Below are 25,095 nucleotides of genomic sequence, written 5' to 3' on the forward strand. Positions count from 1 at the left end.
TGGGTACAAAATCGAAGCGGGATGAACCCTTTTCCAGCAAATGCGATTTCAATCATTTGTACGTTTTTCAGAAATACAAAAACATGCATCATATTCACATGTGACGCATCTTGTTGGGCTTTACTGTCATACTTTAGTATACCTAGCACACCGTGTAATTATGGTGACGTATGTGTTGTGTTGTCAAAGCCTGAGAATATGATAGTGAAATATATTTGCAAACTGAAAGTGAAACTGCAGCGTGTGACTGATTTTAAAAGTGACTGAATCATTGCACCGAAATAGTAGGCCTATATCAACCAATTTGTGTCATGTGACGTCTCAGGTAGCTTCCAACATCATCTATCTAGTGTACGCAAGTGACCTATGCAGTGCATGAAAGCAGAGTGAAATGGACGATTCAGAGACAGGTAGGTGGACAGACCGTGCATGCTGGCTCCACTTAGGATCAGTTTATGTTAGTCTCATCTAGGTCTTGCATTCATGGACCGTGCAACCCATTTACAACCCGTGCATGTGTGAACATGAGCATTAGGCCTAATACCAGCTGATGATATACAGTATGTGACCTATAGATGCTGTTTGCCAGCTTTATATAGGCTGACGCACCTACATGGAATTTGTCTCATTCTGGTTGTTGATCCACTGTTCCTTACGATTATCTGTCAGTTTTCGGCAACATGAAATTAGTAAAAAGTACAAGAAATAAGGAGTTAAGCTTATCCATATGCAGATGCAAACCTACTGTTTTATTTTTTGGTAGTGGATTTCATTATCACAGACTTGTTTCAGATGTGAAAAGATGCACTTTGCTTACAAATATGGTATCTGTTTGAAGATGTAGAACAGTTCTGTATAACAGTTCTTGTAACAAGTGTTATAATCAGGAAGCAGATAAGTAACATTTATATATTTATAGGGAAGTTTGAGCGGGCTGATGTCTTTGTGAACAATTATAGTTTGTCATCCAGTCATTACAAGTCATTAGTTTTGTTAATTCTGCAGTAGGGAAAAGTGATGTTAAGCTTAATATGATTGTGATGTGCCATGGGTAAACATTGTTTTTAATAACAGTTACACGTATCTTTTCAAAAATATTTTAGGAAATAAGCACATTTAAGATGCAAACTTATGTGACGAACAACATTTTGGTGCCCGGTGATGCCGGACCAACATACTGTACATACAACACATCTGTCATTGTTCATGCATATAACAACCTACTGTACACAAAAATTTAATATTTGAAAGTGATTTAGCTGAACTGTTAATATTAGTTTGTGGAAGCAAACTGATGCGACAAATTCCTTAACTGGCCTATAAAACAGGATGAGGCGTCACCAAGGAAAAGTTTGATAAATTTCAGTCTTGTCTGTCAGACCATCTGCAGTGAGTCTGTTCCTGGCTTAGGAATGCTCTGTTGTCAGACCCTCTTTAGTGTGCCTGTTCCTGGCTTAGGAATGCTCTGTTGTCAGACCCTCTGCAGTGTGCCCGTCCTTGGCTTAGGAATGCTCTGTTGTCAGACCCTCTGCAGTGTGCCCGTCCTTGGCTTAGGAATGCTCTGTTGTCAGACCCTCTGCAGTGTGCCTGTTCCTGGGTTAGGTATGCTCTGTTGTCAGACCCTCTGCAGTGTGCCTGTTTCTGGCTTAGGAATACTCTGTTGTCAGACCCTCTGCAGTGTGCCTGTTCCTGGCTTAGGAATTCTCTGTTGGTAACTTTAAAATATCAAAGGAATGACATTGGTCATTTTCATTGGCTGGTGAAACCTGAGTGCCTGGCATAAACCACTGACATTTGGCAAGTTACTGACACTTGTGATGTATAGATTTACACCCCATTTGAGTTGAAAACAACTTGTTTTTTAACAAATGTTAGATGGGGTTTATTGTCACTAGGGTCCCACAATCAGCCAGAATGGGTGATCGAATCTACAGATTTCCTTCCCTAGGCTCGGGTTGAATGCACACCATGAATGTCCTGGTGATTGGAAGGCAAGTGCCTTTGTACCTCAAGGTCATGGCCCACTCATTCTTTATGATTGTATTTATTCATATATTTAAACAAGTTTATATTGAAATTTGCCATGCATTTCAAGTCTGGAAATAATTGTGGAGTTGGTGCCGGCCATACCTGCAAATCTTCCAGCTACGAATATTTACATTCTCTAAAAAGCTTACAATGTTATTTTTCTGGCAGTTTTGTCCTGTGACAAACAGCTGGCCCAGTCAAACTGCTGTTTGGTGCAGGATATTGTCATCATTGTTGCCTATTTCCAGGCTTGCATTTATTAATGCTGGTATGTATTTACCATAGGTGAACATCAGGGTTGACTTGTAAAAAATTTTTTGCTTCCAGTCACTTGTGCTCACAGCAGAGATGTGTATTTTGAGCATTTGAACAAAAGGTAAGACTTAATTTTCTTGATATATTTCATATTGACATAATCCCAATTAAATACTTCAGACCAGTCAGTCCTGTAGTGTTGATTGTCTGTGTGTAGTTGACATGAAATGCTGATTTAAAATTGTAAAATGAAAGTAATCAATAATAAAAATACATATTTTATTTGTGTTTTTTGTGGTTTGTAAGTTTGAACAGAATTGTCACATGTGATTGATTGTTATTTAATGTGAACATAAATGATTTGTAAAGTCAGTCCAAAATTCTTTCATTAATTTTTTAGCATTTTGGATGTGCCGTAAAAAGCATTTAAAGAAGGATAAAATATGACAACCTTTTCAGACCACATCTAAGTGATGTGACATCATATTATTGTCTTCATAAAAAAATTTGAAAATGGTTACTTTCCTTATGAAATACCTCTGGTTGATTCTAATAAGTTTTCATGGATTTTTTATTCACTCAACAATTGATTTTTATTCTGGATTTTCAGAAAAAGGAATTTGAAATATATCTGGACTCTGTTACACTTCATTAGAAGCAGACATGATTTTTGGCTTTATGATGTAAACTGTAATCCTACTTCAGGTCTGTTCCCGCACAGAACAGTGATGATGAATACAGCACAGCGCATCGTTATCGTGGACTTGCAGTTGTAATTAATAACAGTTCATTAGTGCGTCAAGAAAGTGCTGGTTCACAACAAGATGCGGACTATATGGCGAAGACGCTGAAAAGTCTGCAATTTAAGGTTCAGCAAGTCAAGGACGTCAGAGGAGCTGATCTGAGCAGACTTTTGTACAAAGGTAAAATTTAATCCTGACCCATAAATCACTGATACTGGTTCAAATTTTAGAATATTTCAAGCCTTAGAAAATGATGTTTTGATCATCAGAATGCATTTTCTGTCAGTAGTTTCTCTGGTAAATTATGTAATTCACTGCATACATATGACCGGCCCGGATAGCACAGTTGGTAGAGCATCCGCTTCAGGACCAGTAGATCCAGGATCAATCCTTAATCGAGTCACACCTAAGACTTTAAAAGAGGAAGTTGTAACTTCCTCGCTTGGCGTTCAGCATGAAGGGGATAGTGCAACGACTGGTTGACCCGTATCAGTATAATGGCTCGGGCGGGGCGCCTTACTTGCCTTCGGTAAGTCGTCTCAGTGAAGCAGCACTAAATAAAAGAGCGGTGGAAATCCGTCCTGCAACAAGGAGGCACATTACATGTACGTGCACCATAAGGATTCCTTCGTCGTCATATGACTGAAAAATTGTTGAGTACGACATTAAACCCCAGACACTCACTCACTAACTCACTCTGCATACATATGTAAGGCCAGGCCAATTTCAGGCAAAAATAAATTTGTGCAAAATGCAGACTGTTTCAGCAATTGCTCCTGTTTAAACATATTTATGTGATAAGCAAGCCTTGAAAAAAAAGAAAAATCATCTGAAACATTAAAATTGGATATTTTCAATTTATTTTTTTTTAATTCCATTTTTTGTAATTTTTAGGGTTGGCATGCCCATAGAGATAAATTTGGTTTTGCCTAAACTACAGTTATGCCTGACATGCGCTGAAGTTTAACGCTTTTATTTTTCTTATAATAATATATTATACTGTATTATTGACAGTGTCGCAAGACAGTTACCATGGCAATGCTGACTGCTTTGTGTGTGTCATAATCAAGCGTGAAGACGGGGCAGTAAAGTCACAGCATAGCCAGATGTCTGTGACCCGAGGGCTTGATGTGGTAGACTGTACCGAAGCTACAAGTGGAAACAATAGTCATATGTTTAATGACATAAATTGTCCACAACTTTCCGGGAAGCCAAGACTGTTTTTCATTCAGGTATAAGTTAAACTTACTTGTTATTTATTTAAGCGGTTTTAGTGTGAGTCTGGACTAAGTTTATTTATTTATTTGATTGGTGTTTTATCCTGTACTAGAATATATCACTTACACAACAGCAGCCAGCATAATGGTGAGAGGAAAAAGGAGCAGAGCGTTGGAAACCCACGACCATCCACAGCTTGCTGATAGACCTTCCCATGTATGGCCAGAGAGGAATCCAGCATGAGCTGGGCTTGAACTCATAGCGATTGGTGAGAGGCTCCTTTGTCATTGCGTCATGTTGGCATGCAAACCATGGAGGCCACGGAAGCCCCTTCTGGACAGATGCGATATACAGGGTAATTAAGGTGCATCAGTACTGGGTGGACAATCAGTACCATTATTAGGTAGAATAGGAGTAAGATGTTATGTACTGAATATAGCTGCTTGGTAATCAGTACTGGGTGGACAATCAGTACCATTATTAGGTAGAATAGGAGTAAGATGTTGTGCACTGAACATAGCAACTTGGTAATCAGTACTGGGTTGACAAGCAGTACCAGTATTAGGTAGAACAGCAGTATGATGTTGTGTACTGAATATAGCCACTTGGTGATCAGTACTGGGTGGACAAGCAGTTCAAGTATTAGGTAGAACAGCAGTATGATGTTGTGTACTGAATATAGCCACTTGGTGATCAGTACTGGGTGGACAATCAGTACCAGTATTAGGTAGAATAGGAGTAAGATGTTGTGTACTGAATATAGCAACTTGGTAATCAGTACTGAGTGGACAATCAGTACCATTATTAGGTAGAACAGCAGTGTTATGTTGTGTACTGAATATAGCCACTTGGTAATCAGTACTGGGTGGACAATCAGTACCATTATTAGGTAGAACAGCAGTGTTATGTTGTGTACTGAATATAGCCACTTGGTGATCAGTACTGGGTGGACAATCAGTACCAGTATTAGGTAGAACAGCAGTGTTATGTTGTGTACTGAATATAGCCACTTGGTGATCAGTACTGGGTGGACAATCAGTACCAGTATTAGGTAGAACAGCAGTGTTATGTTGTGTACTGAATATAGCCACTTGGTGATCAGTACTGGGTGGACATTCAGTACCAGTATTAGGTAGAATAGCAGTATGATGTTGTGTACTGAATATAACCTCTTGGTAATCAGTACTGGGTGGACAGTCAGTATCAGTATTAGATAGAACAGCAGTAAGATGTTGTGTACTGAATATAGCAACTTGGTAATCAGTACTGAGTGGACAGTCAGTACCAGTATTACACAGAACAGCAGTGTTATGTTGTGTACTGAATATAGCCACTTGGTAATCAGTACTGGGTGGACAATCAGTACCAGTATAAGGTAAAATAGGAGTAAGATGTTGTGTACTGAATATAGCAACTTGGTAATCAGTACTGGGTGGACAATCAGTACCAGTATTAGGTAGAACAGCAGTAATATGTTGCATACTGAATATAGCCCCTTGGTAATCAGTACTGGGTGGACAATCAGTACCAGTATTAGGTAGAACAGCAGTGTTATGTTGTGTACTGAATATAGCCACTTGGTAATCAGTACTGGGTGGACAATCAGTACCAGTATTAGGTAGAACAGCAGTGTTATGTTGTGTACTGAATATAGCCACTTGGTGATCAGTACTGGGTGGACAATCAGTACCAGTATTAGGTAGAACAGCAGTGTTATGTTGTGTACTGAATATAGCCACTTGGTGATCAGTACTGGGTGGACAATCAGTACCAGTACTAGGTAGAACAGCAGTGTTATGTTGTGTACTGAATATAGCAACTCAGTGGACAAGCAGTACAAGTCTTAGGTGGAACAGCGGTATGATGTTGTGTACTGAATAGATCACATGGTGAACAGTACTGTTATGTTCTGTATGGGGTAAGTTAGTTGTGGATGAACCGAAACATGTGGTTTAACTGTGATATAGTGTTGATGGCAAGTATGGTGTTCAGTACTAGTTAACAAGCCAACAGTGTAGTTGCCAATGCTGTGTGAGAAAGTGGTTATGTCGTGAAGACTCGGTCTGGTGTTCAGTGCTGTATGGATCAGTAATGTGTTGTTCAGCAGTGGGTGGGTCAGTGGTCTGGTGTTCAGCACTGGGTGTGTCAGTGGTCTGGTTTTCAGCGCTGGGTGGGTCAGCAGTCTGGTGTTCAGCACTGGGTACGTTAGTAGTCTGGTGTTCAGTGCTGGATGGATCAGTAGTCTGGTGTTCAGCACTCAGTGGATCAGTAGTCTGGTGTTCAGCACTGGGTGGGTCAGTAGTCCAGTGTACAGTGCTGGTTGGGCCACTAGTCTGGTGTTCAGCACTAGGTGTGTCAGTTCTCTGGTGTTCAGTGCTGGATTAGTCAGTAATCTGTTTTTCAGCACTAGGTGGGTCAATAGTGTGGTGTTCAGCACTGGGTCGGTCAGCAGTCTGGTGTTCAGCACTATGTGGGTCAGTAGTGCAGTGTTCAGCACTAGGTGGGTCAGTAGTCTAGTGTTCAGCACTAGGTGTGTCAGTGGTGTGGAGTTCAACACTGGGTGTGTCAGTGGTCTGGTGTTCAGCACTGGTTGGGTCAGCAGTCTGGTGTTCAGCACTGGAAGGGTCAGTAGTCTAGTGGTTAGTAATCTGTTGTTCAGCACTAGGTGGGTCAATAGTGTGGTGTTCAGCACTGGGTGTGTCAGTAGTCTGGTTTTCAATGCTGTATGGATCAGTAATGTGTTGTTCAGGAGTGGGTGGGTCAGCAGTCTTTTGTTCAGCACTGGATGGGTCAGTAGTCTAGCGTTCAGCACTGTGTGGTTAGTAATCTGGTGTTCAACACTACATGGTCAGTAATGTATTGTTCAGCAGTGGGTGGGTCAGTAGTCAGGTGTTCAGCACTGGGTGTGTCAGTGGTCTAGTGGTCAGCACTGGGTGTGTCAGTGGTCTGGTGTTCAGCACTGGGTGGGTCAGTAGTCTGGTGTTGAGCACTGTGTGGGTCAGTAGTGTGGTGTTCAGAACTGGGTGGGTCAGTAGTGTGGTGTTCAGAACTGGGTGGGTCAGTAGTGTGGTGTTCAGCACTGGGTGTGTCAGTAGTCTAGCGTTCAGTGCTGGATTAGTCAGTAATCTGTTGTTCAGCACTAGGTGGGTCAATAGTGTGGTGTTCAGCACTAGGTGGGTCAGTAGTTTAGTGTTCAGAAGTAGGTGTGTCAGTGTTGTGGAGTTCAGCACTAGGTGTGTCCGTAGTCTAGTGTTCAGTGCTGGATTAGTCAGTAATCTGTTGTTCAGCACTAGGTGGGTCAATAGTGTGGTGTTCAGCACAATGTGGGCCAGTAGTCTAGTGTTCAGCAGTAGGTGTGTCAGTGTTGTGGAGTTCAGCACTGGGTGTGTCAGTGGTCTGGTGTTCAGCACTGGGTGGGTCAGCAGTCTGGTGTTCAGCGCTGGTGGGTCAGTAGTCTAGTGTTCAGCACTGTGTGGTTAGTAATCTGTTGTTCAACACTAGGTGGTCAGTAATGTATTGTTCAGCAGTGGGTGGGTCAGTAGTATGGTGTTCAGCACTGGGTGTGTCAGTGGTCTGGTGTTCAGCACTAGGTGGGTCAGTAGTCTAGTGTTCAGCACTGGGTGGGTCAGTAGTCTGGTGTTGAGCACTGTGTGGGTCAGTAGTGTGGTGTTCAGCACTGGATGGGTCAGTATTCTAGTGGTTAGTAATCTGTTGTTCAGCACTGGGTTTGTCAGTAGTCTTGAGTTCAGTGCTGGGTGTGTCAGTAGTCTGGTGTTCAGCACTGGGTGTGTCAGTAGTCTGGTGTTCAGCACTGTGTGGTTAGTAATCTGTTGTTCAACACTAGGTGGTCAGTAATGTGTTGTTCAGCACTGGGTGGGTCAGTAGTCTGGTGTTCAGCACTGGGTGTGGCAGTGGTCTGGTGTTCAGCACTGGGCGTGTCAGTGGTCTGGCGTTCAGCACTGGGTACGTTAGTAGTCTAGTGTTCAGTGCTGGATGGATCAGTAGTCTAGTGTTTAGCCCTAGGTGGGTCAGTGGTCCCCTGTTCAGCACTGGAAGGGTCAGGGGTCAAGTGTTTAGCACTGGGTGGGTCAGTAGTCTGGTGTTCAGGACTGGGTGGGTCAGTAGTCTGGTGTTCAGCCCTAGGTGGGTCAGTGGTCTCCTCTTCAGCACTGGAAGGGTCAGTAGTCTAGTGTTCAGCATTGGGTGGGTCAGCAGTCTGGTGTTCAGCACTGGGTGGGTCAGTAGTCTAGTGTTCAGCCTTAGGTGGGTCAGTGGTCTCCTCTTCAGCACTGGAAGGGTCAGTAGCCTAGTGTTCAGCACTGGGTGGGTCAGTAGTCTGGTGTTCAGGACTGGGTGGATCAGTAGTCTAGTGTTCAGCACTGGGTGGGTCAGTAGTCTGGTGTTCAGCACTGGGTACGTTAGTATTCTAGTGTTCAGTGCTGGATGGATCAGTAGTCTGGTGTTCAGCACTCAGTGGATCAGTAGTCTGGTGTTCAGCACTGGGTGGGTCAGTAGTCCAGTGTACAGTGCGGGTTGGGCCAGTAGTCTGGTGTTAAGTGCTGAATAGATTTAAATCTTTGAATCCATCACCATTTTACTTAGTTGAGAGTTCTGTTTGCCTGAGTTGTTCCTTGTTTATTGTCATGTCTTGGAGGATTTCTCTTTATATAAGTCTATACAGCTTACAAGTAGAGGAATATCCACGTACCCCAACCAAGGGAGACAACCGAGAACTCAAACTTACTCACAAAAACTGAAATCCCAGACCTTTACCTAACATCTGTGGTCCATGTAACAATTTCTTGTATTTCAGACCATTAGTGAGAGCAGCATGTACAGTGATGTCAGAGTACAAGATGGCCTTGATGAGGTGGATGCTTGTGTTGTCAGACCACCTGCACCAATTCCTCCTATTCAGGAGAAGTGCATGATCAAGACTCTCAGGGATGAGAAACTTTACAAAGACTTCTTGTTAATGTATGCTACGTGTCCAGGTAAGTCATGTAGTGCTAGTCTGTGTGGCTAGGGTTTGTGTGTGTTGTAAGTGCTTTATTGTCTGCGTCATGCCAGTTAAACTGAATGGCCTTTCAAATCTGATAGACGATTGTCCCTTTGATTTACTGATGATTTTCCTTTGATGTGCCAGCTGATGATTTCCCTTTGATATGCTAACTGATGATTTCCCTTTGATATGCCAACTGATGATTTCTCTTTGATATGCTAACTGATGATTTCCCTTTCATTTGCCAATTGATGATTTCCCTTTCATAGACCGACTGATGATTTCCCTTTCATAGACCGGCTGATGATTTCCCTTTCATAGCCCGGCTGATGATTTCCCTTTCATAGACTGACTGATCATTTCCCTTTCATATTCTTTAAGTTAACTGATGTTTCATTTTATTAGTATAACTGGTAACTGGTAACTTTCCCTATGATGTGATATCTTATGATTGTCCTTACCATATAGTGATGGATGATTTTCTCAGTCATTTGATATGGCAACTGATAATTCATTATTTTCCATATGTAGTAACTTCTGGTTGTTCACCTATTGTGTTTCCATCTAAATAATTTCCCATATTTCTCCAGGAAACGACAGTAATGGAAGAGTATCCAGGTTCACCCAGCTGTTATGCCAGGCACTCACAGAAGCCAGAGGTCGAAGTTTACTGCGTATGTTGACCTGTGTCTGTGGTCAGATGATCAAGCACAACAGTTCAGTTCCATGTATTTACAGCAAACTGACAAGAGATTTGGTCTTCAAAAACAAGCAGATATGAACAAAGACATTTCCTCTTTGCATCTACAACTTTTATATTCCGAACATTAAAAAGGGTTTTATCATGGTATCATAATTTCATCTGTCTGTTATTAGATTGGTGCCAGTCGTTTAGCATGTGCAGCTTCCTGTATATTTGTTCTGCTAGTGCAGTTTTCATCTTGACATTTGTCAGTTTCTGTTTTGTACTTTAATAATGCTGTGTTAACCAGATTGCCCATTTTGCTACATTTCTGCATATCATAAACCAAGAATATATTTGCTCGCTCTTGCATCAAACTCAGCTGAGTCCAGTGTCTCATAATGAAGTCTACAGTATTGTTTTCATAAATAATTTAGGAAGACACTGACCTCATTGAGGCATTGAGGCAAAAATAAATAAGTCACATGGTCTGTCTTGAAGCCCTGTGCACGTAAAACAAGCCCCTCCTGTATTAAGCTTTCAACTATGCTACTTGCGATCACAGTGATCTTCGAACTGAAATGTACATACATGTATGTTTTCAATGTATCAACTATCTAGATAAAATCTCATCTGTCTTAACTTTACTTGTTCAGAATCTAAATACGATACTTAGATCTATTATTATAGAAAGCCTTTTCGTAAGGCTACGTCCCTTAACACTCTTGCACACGTGCATTGTTAAGACCAAACAGGGTACGGGAAAGGGGCCATCACCCACTCTCTGGTTTGTTCTCTGTACATGTGTGTATGGGTTCCAGCCAGCAGGAGGGCAGTTAGGGGTCAGCAATGGGCCATCTCCCAGTACTCTACTTCTGTTGGCTGGAACAGCACTGTTGGATTGGTTGTGTTGTTGCTTTTTGTATGTATGAATGTATGTAGCTTGACTTTTCAAACTACATGACACCTTATCTTGCTTGATAAGCTGATTTTTTACTGGACTCAGAAGCTTGTATCCTGTATATTGTTTGCTGGCTGAAGGCTTTGGAGAAGAACAGTTTCATTATAAATTGACTGAGCTACTTTCACTAAATAAAGATATTATACCCTACCAAAAACTCAATCTTCATAAAATAAACTATGGGAGAAAAAACAACAATAAACAGATAGAAATACATCTCAATGTACACATTTATTTGTAATCTGCAATATGGTTTTATTCTCATCGTCTTTATATAATGTACATATACAGGAACTTCATAACAACTGACTGGACTATGTATTATGCAGAGAAGCCCAGAGAAGCACCTGTTTTTCACAACCCTTTTTTCTAACAGCCAGTTACCAATGAATTCACTAAAATTACACCTTCCAAATCTGAGGCATTAGCTTACCTGAAAAGTATAAACAGGGGATCCTTGTAGATATATAAAGAAAAAATAAACAATCAAGGTGCATATAGAGCTGCAATGGGGGCCATTATGCAGATTTCTGTGTTGCAAGAAAATACACAGTACTATTGTAGGTCCATATAAATGGGAAAAGCCGACCATTCACAAATTTAACAGAACCAAACCAAAAATAAATTCTGCAATACAAAAACAGTGTAGTTTGCCACCATTAAACAAAAATTCAGACTTTTAAAAACAAATCAAATTATTCAAAGCTTTGTGTTAATTATTAAGAGTTTATTATTGAGGAATTGCATGGTGGTGTATGTTTATATAACCACAGTATACCAGGGAGATAGTGGCTTAACACCGCCACAACAAGGGAGATAATCCAGAGACTTAACTACATGACATTACATGAACAATCCAAACAGTCAAGAGACGTCTCACAACAATTAGAATTTATTCCTGTTTTATGTCAGCAGAAGGCTTTCTGGCAAAGAGAGATGTAGAACTGAATAAACAACAGAGCTGTTACATATGAGTTAAGAAACAAATCATTATGCTGTATGAAGATATTTGATAGTATTAAAGCTACATACATTTGGTGTACAAAATTAAAATTTGTTTAAAAAGTTTCATTTAAAAAAAAAAAATGCAAACATCACTGGAACCTGAGAGACAAATTGTTCAATACTGTGAAACTAATGGTAATACACTAAAATAACAACATCTACGACATTGTGTAACATGAGAGCAACACTTAAAGCTGTTAGAAATATTTGTTGGGACTATGATAAAGTGCTCAAGAACAAATCCAGTTTCAAGAATGGAAAGGATGTTTTAAGTTCTTTTTCGTTTTGTCAGTCAAAAATATCATTAACCACCGACTTGTACAAAATTATAAAAGAAAAACTTTTTCCGCAAAATAGTTCACATTTCTTTAAAGCATACTAAAGAGAATACATGTGTCAAAGATTTCCAAGTTAATTTCATTACCCCATGGCTTCCATGGTAACAGTATGCCAGGAAAACTGATCACCATAAAAGAGGACACAAAGCATACTGATATGAAAATTGGTAATGATTTGTAAATTAAAATATCATAGCCTGTAGTATAATTGGGATTTGTTTTTAATATCATAAAAATACTTGTATGAACTCATCATATGGGTATAGGCCCAAATCTAGGCTTTACTTAACTTTAAACATTTCAGCACTATCAGATATCATTTTAACCCTCCCCAAGCTAGTTTGTGAAATATGCAGGATATTTTCAAATTGCTACTAAGATGCATGTGTATTTATATACAGCATATTTTATATACCAGTGAAATCACACATTTACATCATAACCATACACATTTTGACCAATCACATTGCGGATAATTTTCACAACCAGACATTACAAACCAGCATCATGCATTTATGCCCAATGAGAATCAGCTTTGATACAAACCTACCAATCACGACCAAACCATCATAGGCAACATCACCAAACCCATGTGAAAGACAAAGCAGGTGAAAGTAGTCCAACTTTTAGACTATAGTCCACATACAACTATACCATATTCATGGTAAACAGTGGTATGCTTTACCACGACAAATTCAAAAATCTTTCTACACTTAACAACATATCAGCTGTCTAGCTTCTCACAGCTCACAGTACCCTGCGTTATCCATTCATTCCTTAATCACCCACCCTGATCACACACAGGGGCACCTGCAGATCGGATTCCCTCGTACCACAGTAGAACACAGAACCAGTGCAAGCATCAAACAACAGTTCAAGTGCTAACAGTTAAGATGCTTCCCTGTCTCCTGCAGCTGTACTTGACCTCTGTGAATGCTGAAGGCCATCCTGTGAGGGACACCTTTCCCCAAAAGGACCACAAGAGGTCCCAGAATTGGAAAAGCTGACCTGGTGACTCACAAATAGGAATTCTTTGACACTCCTCTGACATTCCATCCAATGCCACTGAATACAGTGTTTTTACTGTTTAATGCTTAAAGCAACAGCATGTACGTCAAAACATTGTCACAAAATGGTACTTGCACGCCACAAAATGTCACAACAGATGGTTTAGTAGACGGCGCCGTAAGAAAGTACTCCGTTGCACATCCGTTGTTTGAGGCTGAACATTGTTTTCATTTATCTTCTTTGTTCAGATCTATGTACAGCAGAGCCCGACATCCATGATGAACAGAGTACTTTCACACTATTGTCCCACAACAAATGTGGAGCGTTAGTTGTAAACATGTGGTTCAGAAAGAGGACGATGTCACTCAAAGTCAGACGACTGTTAACAATGAGACTCACTACAATCCAGTGTCCTGAATCCATTTATACATGAAGCTCTGGATAACATCATACAACCTTTTGGGGTTACTTGCCAAAATTTGCTCACAAGTATGTGTAAAAGATGTAAATAGTGGTGCCGAGAAGGCTTGTTTGGCTTCCTCCTAAGATTGCATGAATCCTCTTGAAATAACGTATTAGCTTATAATGTGAGAAGTACACTCTGAAAATACTGTTGGAAACAATTAATGTTTCTGCGTGGCCAAAATGCTAATCAACTGTGAACTGTGGAATTCAAATATGTTAATCCCTCTAGTGAATTACTGCCGAGTCATCATTTTTACCACACATGGTCCATTTTGCATAAGGAAGTCACAACATCTTCCTGTAAACATCTCATGTCTACAAAGGGTTTATTAAACTTTGGAAATAATTAACAGAAATAAACGTTTAGTCCTCTAGCTATAAGAGAAGAATGGGTTATGCCTGACTTTCCCGCAATCTCTTCTTCATTATATCTCTGGCCCTCTCGTATCTGATAAAAGGAGAACATTAGCATTTGTTATACAGCATTTTCTGATCATACTGTCATTTTTTCAACTTTGAGTTTACGGAAAATATTCATATTAAGGTATGGAGGATCTCAATATATAAAGACCAAAACTTTTGTTTTATTACTTATTTGACTGTGTTATGCACCATACTCAAGAGTGTTTCACTTACACGATCTGTAATACCATCCGCACATTAACGGCAGATCTTCCCACATACAACACTTGTCTGAAATCAGCTGTACATCACAACCAAGTATTGAGTCAACATGAAAGGGTCACACAAAGCAACATACATATATTTTTTCTATATTTACATGTTTTATTGTTCTACTTACTTTTTTTGTATTCTTGAAACCTCCAGCTCTTCATCATTTCTAAACTTCTGTAACAATCCTCGAAGGACTGCCTCTGGTAAATTAACTAACTGCTCAACCTGAAAACAGCAAAACACAACAGTACACCTATCAGGCAGTGCACCATTTGCTCGGAAAATTGTACATTATACTATCATGTAAACATCCAATACAGTTTGACACCAAGCTGGAGTAACTACCACGATGCAATGGTTCAGGCAGCTACATCATATCCTTAACACAACTCTATATCTTAGGCCTCCTTTGTAAGGTTGTGTGACAGCATACTTTCATGATCAAACTCTTTGACAGCACTAGCTCTGCTCCACTGACTTGGACTATATGATATACCACTGCCTTAAAAAACACCAATCAACCAAGCTAGATAGCTAAAGAAGCCGGAAGTTATGTCAGATAAACCAGGTACCTTCTTTTACTGCTCCAACTCCTTCTTTTCTGAAGTATTCAAAGGATGACAGTAATAAACATTTGAATCACTCTTTATTGACGAACATTTTAAAAGAGTACATTTGAAAAGTCTAACCACAAGTGATGGTGGCTATTCTAAATAAGGTCACAGACTGTGATAAGTCCAATGGTGATCAATGCCCTGTGGAGGTGACTGAGCACATGCCACTGGGGATTTTGTCCATTAATTAGTTGCCCATATTCCTCTGAGTTACCTCCCTTGGTTGGCGGCCACTACCCCTGATAGTCTCATGCAGTTTTCCATGCTATTCACAATGAATTCTATCCACTGATCTGAAATGAGTGTGTCCCTTAATTTACTTTACCTGTCAGTGTGAAGTCTACAGTCATCGTCTGTATGTTTCAACTCAGTCAGTACAATTTAACCGTTCTGTTTAACAGTTTCAATATTGCTAACACAACCTGTACAATCTTACAAAAGTCATTGCTTTACCTACAATGATAGACCAATGTATTAAACATTGTAAACGTTAACAGAAAGATAGAACTGTTTAAAGTGCATTATGTTCTCACCTCTTCAGGCAACTGCTCCTGTGGCTCTGCTTGTATTTCTGTCACTTCTGTAAATGAGACGTTCTCAGGCACACGTGGTTCCACCACCTCAGGTAATGGCAGTGTATTCCAGGCTTCGGTTGGCACCTCGGGAACCGTCTTCTCTTTGATAAACACCTTTCCAGCTTTTTCATCACATCCTAGCAACAGTTTCTCTATCAAGGGAAATTCTGATTCTCGCAAAAGTGTTGGTTCTGAAGGAAGAAAAACGCAAAAGTGTTGGTTCTGAAGGGAGAAAAACGAAAATGTGAATACCTTCATTCATTTAATTACAGGAAAGACATGGCAGTCACAAAATGTACGCACATTGTACAGAATGACAAAATCTGCTAAAATAAGTCCTATTCACTTAGGTTTCACAAAACAGTCAAGACAATTTCACCTGTGTATACACACACAACTGTCAAAATAACTCCCAAGAACTTCCAACTTCTAATGCAGAATGAAGACAAAACTTAACAATAGCTTTGTTCTAAATAAAGCTCAACAAATTTAGTAATATATTAACTAAATATTCATAATATCAATAACAGAACTTGGTCAATATTTCTTAGCATAAACAAAGCACATTATGCTTATGACAATCATTAAACTTTCTAGGCAGTCTTGATCTAATTAAGCAGATGTGCGATACAGGCAACAGGACTTTGTGCTGAGAACCTCACCTCCTTCATCTGGGACAATGTACAGTGAATATTCTCCTGGCTGGTTTTCAACCTACGAGCAGAGAACAAAATATATTTAATTTCTCATCTCCTTGTTTTTCAACACATAATATGTGACAATATGCACAGAAACACTGCTTTGATAAAGCTGCATTTTATACATAAACGTTCATACATAAATATACACATATACAAATAATGACATCGGAAAATAATTTTACAACAATGACTCAGAAATTCAACTTGTGTTCTCTGATGGGCAGCACGCAGTTTACCTTAAATTTTTCTAGCAGAGTTCTTATGACCTCGGATGTTGGCATGGCGCTGGTGACAGTCACACTGGTGCAGCTTCCTATTACAGGAACAAATACCCGTGTCTGTCAAAGCAACAAGCAAAACATAATTTCTTTCACAATTTTTTTAAACCATTAATCACCTTTCTTAAAATATTACTGTAAGCCTCACAATACTAATGGTCAACTAATTAATAATTTTATTTTTCCCTTTTTTTTTTTGGTTTGGTAGTAATGCATTGGAAAAGCCCTAAAATTCAAATTTTGACCACCTTATAAATGTTACCTTAAGGCAAATGTATAAAAACTTCAACCTGCAATGACGAGGTTATAAAATTTGAGGTAAGTCAGAAAGAGCTTTGTGAAACTGGCTACAAACTTGTGAAAATGAACTTACATCATTGTTGTAAATATGACCATTAATGGAAGCCCTCTTCCAACGGTTGCCTTGGTCACCCCTGTAAGCCACCGTGTTGAATTTCCGAATGCCTCTGTTCCGTCTCAGCACCACGGTTGTGTCATCTGAGGTGGAGGGGGAGAGTAAAGCACTGTCATCCAGGCCACGGCTAATTGTCACTTTGGGGGGTGTCTGATAATACAGAATCAAAATTCTTATGTTCTGCACTACCAATACGCATTCAGATTTGCATTCAGTAAATGAGGAAATATGAATTCTTTAAGCTTACAGTTATGTTTCTTTTCTTTATTCAATGGGTGTTCAATACCATTCTCAAGAATTTTTAACTCCCGTGTTTATGGATGGAGAAAACAAGGCAGAGCTTGCATGGTAGAAACCACCAACCTCCACAAGGTAACTGATGTAAAGCCACAGCCACAAGACTCCTGGCTCAAAACCGTGGTTGCACTATCCTGATAACATATTTTATGTGCATTTTTAGCATTTCCTGGAGTTGAAAGTTGATTTCAGAAATATGCTCTTCATAACACGTAGCAGTTTTCAGCAACTGTTGTTCCATACATAGGTACAGGCATATCAGTGATGAAGAATTCTGCAGCAGACCAAATAAACTTTCTATACAGCCAGAATGGCAGACCTCCCTTAGAAGCTGATACCTTACTCAAATGTTAATCACGTGCACCTGATATCACAGCTGCACAGTTTGATATGCATTACTGGGATGCAGAACAGCAGTTGTAATTCTTCACTGGTTTGTACGTTTATCGGATGTTTTTAATGAAGCAATTTAACAGGCTAAATCTCTCCATACATACTCCTTACCATCAGCCACTCCTTCACAAACTTTGCGCAAATTATTTAAAAGCGGAAACTTTACATAATGATAACTGGAAAGCTAAAGAATAGGGTACATATATACAGACTTGTGGTGCATTTAACCATGGCCAGGTTAAAGCTCTCAACCTAAAGGTAGCTGATAGCCTAAGCCTATGCTAGTCAAACACTTCATTTCAGTTACCTACACTTATTTTACCTACAAGCATTTGACACACACTGTACTTGAATGTACAGCGATCATCTTTCAAAGCAGTCATAAGATCATGACCAGCATAACAGAAACTCAGAGGCTTGTGGAAGATATGTTTTAAAACTTAAAGAAATTGTTACAAAGCTGAGCTCGGATGTTCTGCTTCAGTTCACAAGAGCTTGATTCATGTACCATTCAATCTTTCACTGCATCACTATACATATATATATATATATATACATATACACTATTCTAGGGTATACTTCCCAATGGCAATGCCCAACCACTTTCACTATACCTACACACCCTGCTTTGAAAGCAAATACTCTTACCTTCTCATAGTTTTCATAACATACATATATATGACAAACTAATACTCCTTTGAGATTCAGCCCTACAACTTCAGAGGGAACAACCATTGCTATCAAATGTCCATTTTTGAGACCCACCCTTTATTCAAACACATGAACACACATTGGGTAGAGCCCAATTAAGTAATGGTTAGACTGTATTAAACATCTATATTGTAACATGCTAGGGGTAACATGTTTAACAGCTTAGGGTGTCACCCTCTACACCAGGTGACACACCACGGTATCTCGATTATGGGGCAAACAGGTCCCACCTGGGTTTGAGGGACACAGATTGAAGCAATATTTGTACATCTATGTTATGTTGAGAATACTTTCCATAATTCAGTATAAACATGTTCTTGGCTCTATATAAAGACAGATCATAAATGTGTATCTTCATGACCTTCATACAATGTAGAGTTATTACAGAAATCGAGGGCAGTCACAAATGACCAGCTATAATCTTTCAAGGTACTGAAGGTACAAACTGGAAATTAAATACAAGTGACCGGTGCAAAATATACAAATGAACGGGTAAATTTTCACAAGAATGTTTATTTTCCTAGAGACATGGACATGCTTCATTACTGTCAGATGATTGGGTATTTTACAAAGGTTTTTTTGTCATAGTTGTATTCTTATCAAATCGGAATTGAAGTATAAGTGAAGATTTTCAAAATCAGTTAGAAAGCAAGTTTATCAAATTTTAGCAACTATCAAATCAACCAAGGAATCAGGTCTTTTTCTTTCTAAAGTTGATAAAAAGGTTTTTTGGTTTCACAATAAACCTGTCTCCCATATGTTAAAATAACTCCACATAGCATCCACATGTGTTAACCACACTGTAATACACATGCACGTGCCACCCAAAACTGGAAATATCATTTTGTATTAATTCTTTCAGACCTTCACCTTCATACACTTCAGTGCCAAACCTGCCCTATCTATCAGCCCCTTTAGCAACTGTTTCATTCTGTATATTTTTAACATACCTTAACAATTAAAAGATATTTCAAATGAACACATGGAAACTTTTTTTTCTCTAAATTTATATATAATCAAGCCAGAACATTTCTGCTGGTCTGTAGGTTTAAAACAAAACAAAAAAACAACAAAAGTTTATAGTCAGAACAATTTTTACTATAAGAATTATTCATGAAATGCACCATTTACTTTTAAAACTTTATGTTCTTCTAAGATTGCGATCACTATTTTCAAGATAAATTTTGTATTCTACACAGAAACGATGAGGGCTATAGCGCCATAATGTGAATCACAGGAAAAATTATGAAAAATTTCATTATGAAGTTTTGTTAAAGAGGGTTCAGGTCACTAAGACATGTAGACACATTTTCCCTTCATCACAAACCATGGAAATACTTCATTAGTAACACTGAAATAAAAACACAGGAAAAGAAAAGCTAATATCCCTGTTATGTCTTCATTATAATCATGTTATTCAACAGGTTATCTAAATCAATTATCCACAGAAAACAGTCTCCCATAGCTATATGCCCTTAACATGACGAACTCTTTACAAAAACACTAACACAATATTAGGTCAACTATCCACACTCCAAACTTTACAAAGTAGGCCGGCGTGCATATATGTATGCTGAACCTAAAATAAAACCCCTAATGTAGAAGGATGGAACCCCAAAAGATCAAACAACAGCTGTATTTCTAAAAATACTAAGCCTAGATGTTGTAGTTACAAACAAACTACATCTTGCTCATCCAACAATCTGTGGGCAACAGGTTTAAATGTGGATGAATACAGCATGGTGGTCGTATGTAGAAACAATATGTATACAAAAGGGTTACAACAACTCTGGAAGACACCAATAATCCACTTACAATAACGTGAAGTCCAATGATGTCAGAATAATGGAAAAAGTAACAAATCACAGACTTTAACTGAGATTTTAGAATGCTTTTGTTAGATCCTTAGAGTAGATATCTCCTGCAGGTAATGTTAGGGAATCTGGATAAACTCATTTGGGAGCTAGTGTTACCTAAGTAAAATGGAAATACTGAAAGTTCCATGGACCTATTCAGGGATCTGAACGCAGGTGCGTGATGACGTGAATTCAAAATGAGTATTACAGCTTTTTAGATAACCCTGTTGAATTTAAACCTCTTGAAAGAGTCAGGGAATTTCAACCATAAATAGCATCACCACAGAGAGCTCCAACACACCTTAGCCTATTTCATATGTTTTTGCATATAATGAATAATTCACGTATCTGAAAAAAACATTGCACAGTACTGTACCTTTAGAGAGATGTCTTCTTTTGTAGGGGTGAGGGCCCCATTGCGGATAGCATGGTAGTAACTGTGCCTCCATGTCCGTGAAGGTGCCGGGGACGGGATGGGGTTCACTTCATCGCATTGCTTCAACTGTATGGGTTCTCCAAACCCCAGTAGATCCTCAGGGCCCACAGATGATTGTATCACCTTGTCATTCTTAACAGAGAAACAGGAAACTTCAGACATAATGATTTATTTGTAAGCATAGTTGCATCAGTATCCTAAAAAGGAACAGTGTAGGCCCATATGTAATTCTGGTTGTATCATAAGCACATGTACCTCATCACCAATATATATGAGGTGACATAAATGGTCACGGGAAACTTGTACAATGAAAGTGTTCATCTAGCTTAAGATACCTGTTATCGTTTGCCACTAGACATTTCTTAAATTTTGATGACATTTTGAGATGCTTAGAATGATCTACTGGACAGAATTTATAACTCTAACAAGAAGCAGTTCTCTGAATGTAGTGGTCACATTTTCACATAAATAGACAAGTGCCATATAAACATGTAGAGAGAGAGAGAGACAAGCAAGCCTACTTAGCTGTTGAAAAGAATTGTCCATCTTGGTTTTATATTTCCATAGATATGCCTTGATAACATGTCTGTGTATAGGGAATAGATGAACAAGGGACCAAATGATTGACCAAAATTGAGTCATTAAAATGACAATGAGGGGTAATGTAGCAAAAAAAAAAGTGCCCCACTAAAAATTATTTTTATTGTTTATTCATAATGTTGATTTCTTTAAAATACCCATCTCCTTCATTACCAAGAGATGAAAGAAAAAAACATTTCTCTATCAACCAACCCTATTTTCTTACGGGATTGCTTTCCTCTCCACAAAATTTTTTCAACGATAGCCTGAACATAGAGAATTTGAAAGTCCATGTGACATGTCACCTTACAATTACATGTAGCCTGAGAGCTGGGGGTGGACTACTGATCAGATTTCCAGCCCAACACAGTTTTACTTGTATACCAGTACATGCAGCTTGTATGTACATGTATGTGTACAGAGAGCATGGAGACCCACAATAATGCATCCTGTACACAGCCTCATAACCTGCCATCTGACATGTAAGTCTGACAGTTTGGACATGTTTATTACATCCCGTGGTCAGACACTGCATCTACACATATCCATACCAGAATATATAAATGTCAAAAATCCTCTTCAATCATGTAGATTAGAATACTTAATCCGGTTTTGTAACATAATTATATACTAGCACATCTATAACAGCACGAAAAAAGAAGAAACAAAGAAACTTTTGTGCTCTAAATGATGAATACTAACACACCCGTGAGCAGCTTGTACATTTTGTAGCATTAATCAGTGTCTGAAGACGAATACTGATGGTCACAGAAGTTTTTACAGATGTACACTTTCTTTATAGGACACACTACACATGCCTTTACATGTACATGAGTGCCCATGTTGGATTGATTAACACATATCTAAATCTAGCTTCTTGACATGACAGGTCTCTATGTAATACAAGTAATCCAATACTTCTGACAAATTGTTCTAAAAAAAATCCAGAAGAATAACACTGAAAAAGCCAGCGAATGTCACGAAATCTAATGAGGGCAACCACTGCCAACCTTTTTAATATATACCGGCACAAAAAACGGAGAAAAGTGTACACTTCATTCTGGAATGCTGACTGAACTATTTTTGAATTGAATTGAACATGAAGGTTAACAAAGACTCCTTTAATTATTACATGCATGTAAATCACCACTACTCAACTTTCCCTCAGACCAATGTTCATTATGCATGTATGTCACTGTGTTACAAATATACAATGTACAGCTTGCTTAAAAAAGGCAATACCAACTAGGGTGGCCCAAAACTCATGCACTACATATACATATAAATATATTTACAAGATATGATCATTACATTCATTTTTCTATAATTTTATAACATTAATGATGGAGGAGAGACATATTATAGAATCTGCTAATTATAACCTAAACCACGGCTTTGTCAGATTTTAGACAGCCAAATATTTGGCAAGCTTGCCATTTAAAATTAATTTCAACAACAAAATGAAATTCATCGTCACTTTAAATTGACAGTAACTTTATTAACACAATGTTCACAATTATGGGAACTCTCTATGGAAGTATTTCAAGAAGTGGCTTAGAAGTTCCGATTACTTTGTCTGTAATACTATCACTCATCATACAACTTTTAAACACCCTTGTGATAGGTCAGTAAAATCTCAATAAAGTGTTCAACTGCAGGTTTAGGTGAACTTATATGCAAATGAGTTAACAACAAATAGACCACAGTCTTTCCTACAAAAGACTTCATACTGCACTGGTAAATAATCACTCAAATCCTGATTGGACTCTATCAACGATTGCTCCCCAATCAGGACAATCACTTGTGAGTATGTCCACATCACACATGAACTCATACACAATAAATGTACCCTATTTCTTCTAAAATTTGGAGCATCTAGTCTGCTCGTTTTAGCCAATATAAATGTAATTCTGGTAGGAACATTGAGTTTCTTTTATCTTACATGGTTAGACCATCTAATGAACAACATACTCATATCTTTACTTTTCCAAAAGGCTGGTAAAGAAATGTAATGTTCTAATTCTCAACACTACTAATATCTGTCCAATATTTTAGAAGAATTAGAGTATGCGCCACCACTCTAAATTCAGTGCTACTTTTTCTATGTACATGCAAGTCTTAATTCTGCCCATTTAAAATGATACACAGTCATATACATAACCTGTAAGTGTCTGCATAACTGAACGAATACAACAATGTATTTTATACATTACAATGAAAAGTGTTCTGTACATCTGAGATTAAAGAAAAAATGTTTATCCCAGCCTTATACACTTGTACTCCTACACAACATGCTAATGTCTGCATTTTTTTTTTTTCACATCACATACAGTTCTACTACATTTATCCTACAGATCAGATTCCAAGTGTTAAAGGTACCCTATTCTGCTGGCGTCAACACTGGCCTGAGGTCAGATTGTGTAAACAGAGCCCTGCGTTATCAAGGTGAAAAATTAATGGCCAGCGACCAGAGCCTTAACTCTCAGGCATGCTGTATTACCCCCAGTTAAGACACAAGCAACAACGCAAAAGTGCTGGGAAACATGACCATGTGTGCTCTTGACAGGTACATGTAAGACTATTTTATTCAGGTAGAACAGCATACAAATGCAATATGTTTTAACCTAGAACGAAAACAATGCCTGCTTTGGTTTTTACATTTTCATGGCAAGCAACATGGGCACATGTTCATGCATATTTATATAAATACATGTACACTGTTTGCATGTAAACAATAACAAAGTAAACAATGGTTAACAATTAAGGTCATGGTACAAGTGGATGTACATGTACACATGAGAAAAACTTGAAAACAAAAGATGAAACACATTTGCAATGAATCATGTTTCTGAGGTGTAGACTGTAACCCCCATGCACACATTGCTAACACTGTCAAGGCCAAAGATGGAGAAAATAGGTAGGATCAACAACAACAATAAACACAGCTTCCAGCACATGGCAGATCTGCGGGGCTTGTTCAAACACTGACCTCAAACAAGGGACAGTTGTGTTCGTGATTGCTGTGTTTACAATAGTCATGTAAACTTGGGAGCTTTGCACAGCACTCATGCATGTGCTGTGTATTTTTTATGTTATCAAAGCTAAATATCTACTCTTCATACACAAGTTATGTGACTGAATTTGAATATGTGTAACAAAAGAGTTCCCTATTGTTTATAGTCTCATACTTTGACAAAATGCAAATCAAGCAGTAAACAAATCAGCAGAACACCATTATGACAATCAATAAAATGAAATTCAACATGTGAAAGTTTTTGCAATTGGATAATGGTAGATCTTCTCTGATTTATAGTAAATTTGTGTTTCATCAATATTATCATGAGATGTGGTCACTATAAATGACGTCTGAGTGATAAGACATTGACACTCACCTTTTCCTCAGACAGTCTACAGTGCGACCTCCCATTGGTCAGTTGACTGTTATAAGCCTCTAACTTGGCCTGCAGGTCCGATCTAAAAATAAGGTAACAACAACGTCTTTACTATACATGTCACATGTAACACAGGGGAACATATCACACAGGTGAAGTACTGTAGAACCTCACCATAACTATGATTACATGTACTTACTTATTTATTGGATTTCAAGAATATTTCACATACATGTATACAACGGCAGCCAGCATTATAGGGGGTGGGGGGGAGGCAGACCCATGACAATCCGCAGGTTGCTACAAGACTTCTCCACATACAGCCTGGGAGGAAGCCAGCATGAGCTGGACTTGAACTGACTATGATTAAGATCTAGTTCAACTTAAAAAACTAAAGGTTCCACTGACATATCTTTTTGTAGTTTTTTCCCCATCCTGATCCTTAACATACAGCTACAATTAAAACAG

General features: G+C 38.7%; 2 protein-coding genes across 2 annotated transcripts in view; one reads left to right on the top strand and one right to left on the bottom strand.

Moving 5' to 3' along the window:
* The first annotated feature begins 59 nt into the window (after nt 1–59).
* LOC135471951 (caspase-like) lies at nt 60–11,032 on the top strand. Its single transcript, XM_064751419.1, has 6 exons — nt 60–410; nt 2,356–2,404; nt 2,989–3,206; nt 4,041–4,258; nt 9,058–9,238; nt 9,837–11,032. The coding sequence occupies exons 1-6, from the start codon at nt 392–394 to the stop codon at nt 10,025–10,027; spliced, it is 876 nt and encodes a 291-aa protein (XP_064607489.1). The 5' UTR covers nt 60–391; the 3' UTR covers nt 10,028–11,032.
* Nucleotides 11,033–11,101: 69 nt separating this feature from the next.
* Nucleotides 11,102–25,095, bottom strand: part of LOC135467522 (ras association domain-containing protein 2-like) — a 34,281-nt gene continuing 20,287 nt past the window's right edge. The window contains exons 4-11 of the mRNA XM_064745331.1: nt 24,628–24,709; nt 20,597–20,788; nt 16,922–17,113; nt 16,507–16,608; nt 16,232–16,283; nt 15,528–15,760; nt 14,508–14,605; nt 11,102–14,153 (exon numbers count right to left, since the gene is read on the bottom strand). Of these exons, the coding sequence (XP_064601401.1) occupies nt 14,099–14,153; nt 14,508–14,605; nt 15,528–15,760; nt 16,232–16,283; nt 16,507–16,608; nt 16,922–17,113; nt 20,597–20,788; nt 24,628–24,709 (1,006 nt within the window). The 3' untranslated portion in view covers nt 11,102–14,098. The remainder of the gene's footprint in view (nt 14,154–14,507; nt 14,606–15,527; nt 15,761–16,231; nt 16,284–16,506; nt 16,609–16,921; nt 17,114–20,596; nt 20,789–24,627; nt 24,710–25,095) is intronic.

Source organism: Liolophura sinensis, chromosome 1 (assembly GCF_032854445.1).
Source record: "Liolophura sinensis isolate JHLJ2023 chromosome 1, CUHK_Ljap_v2, whole genome shotgun sequence".
Lineage (NCBI taxonomy): Eukaryota > Metazoa > Mollusca > Polyplacophora > Chitonida > Chitonidae > Liolophura > Liolophura sinensis.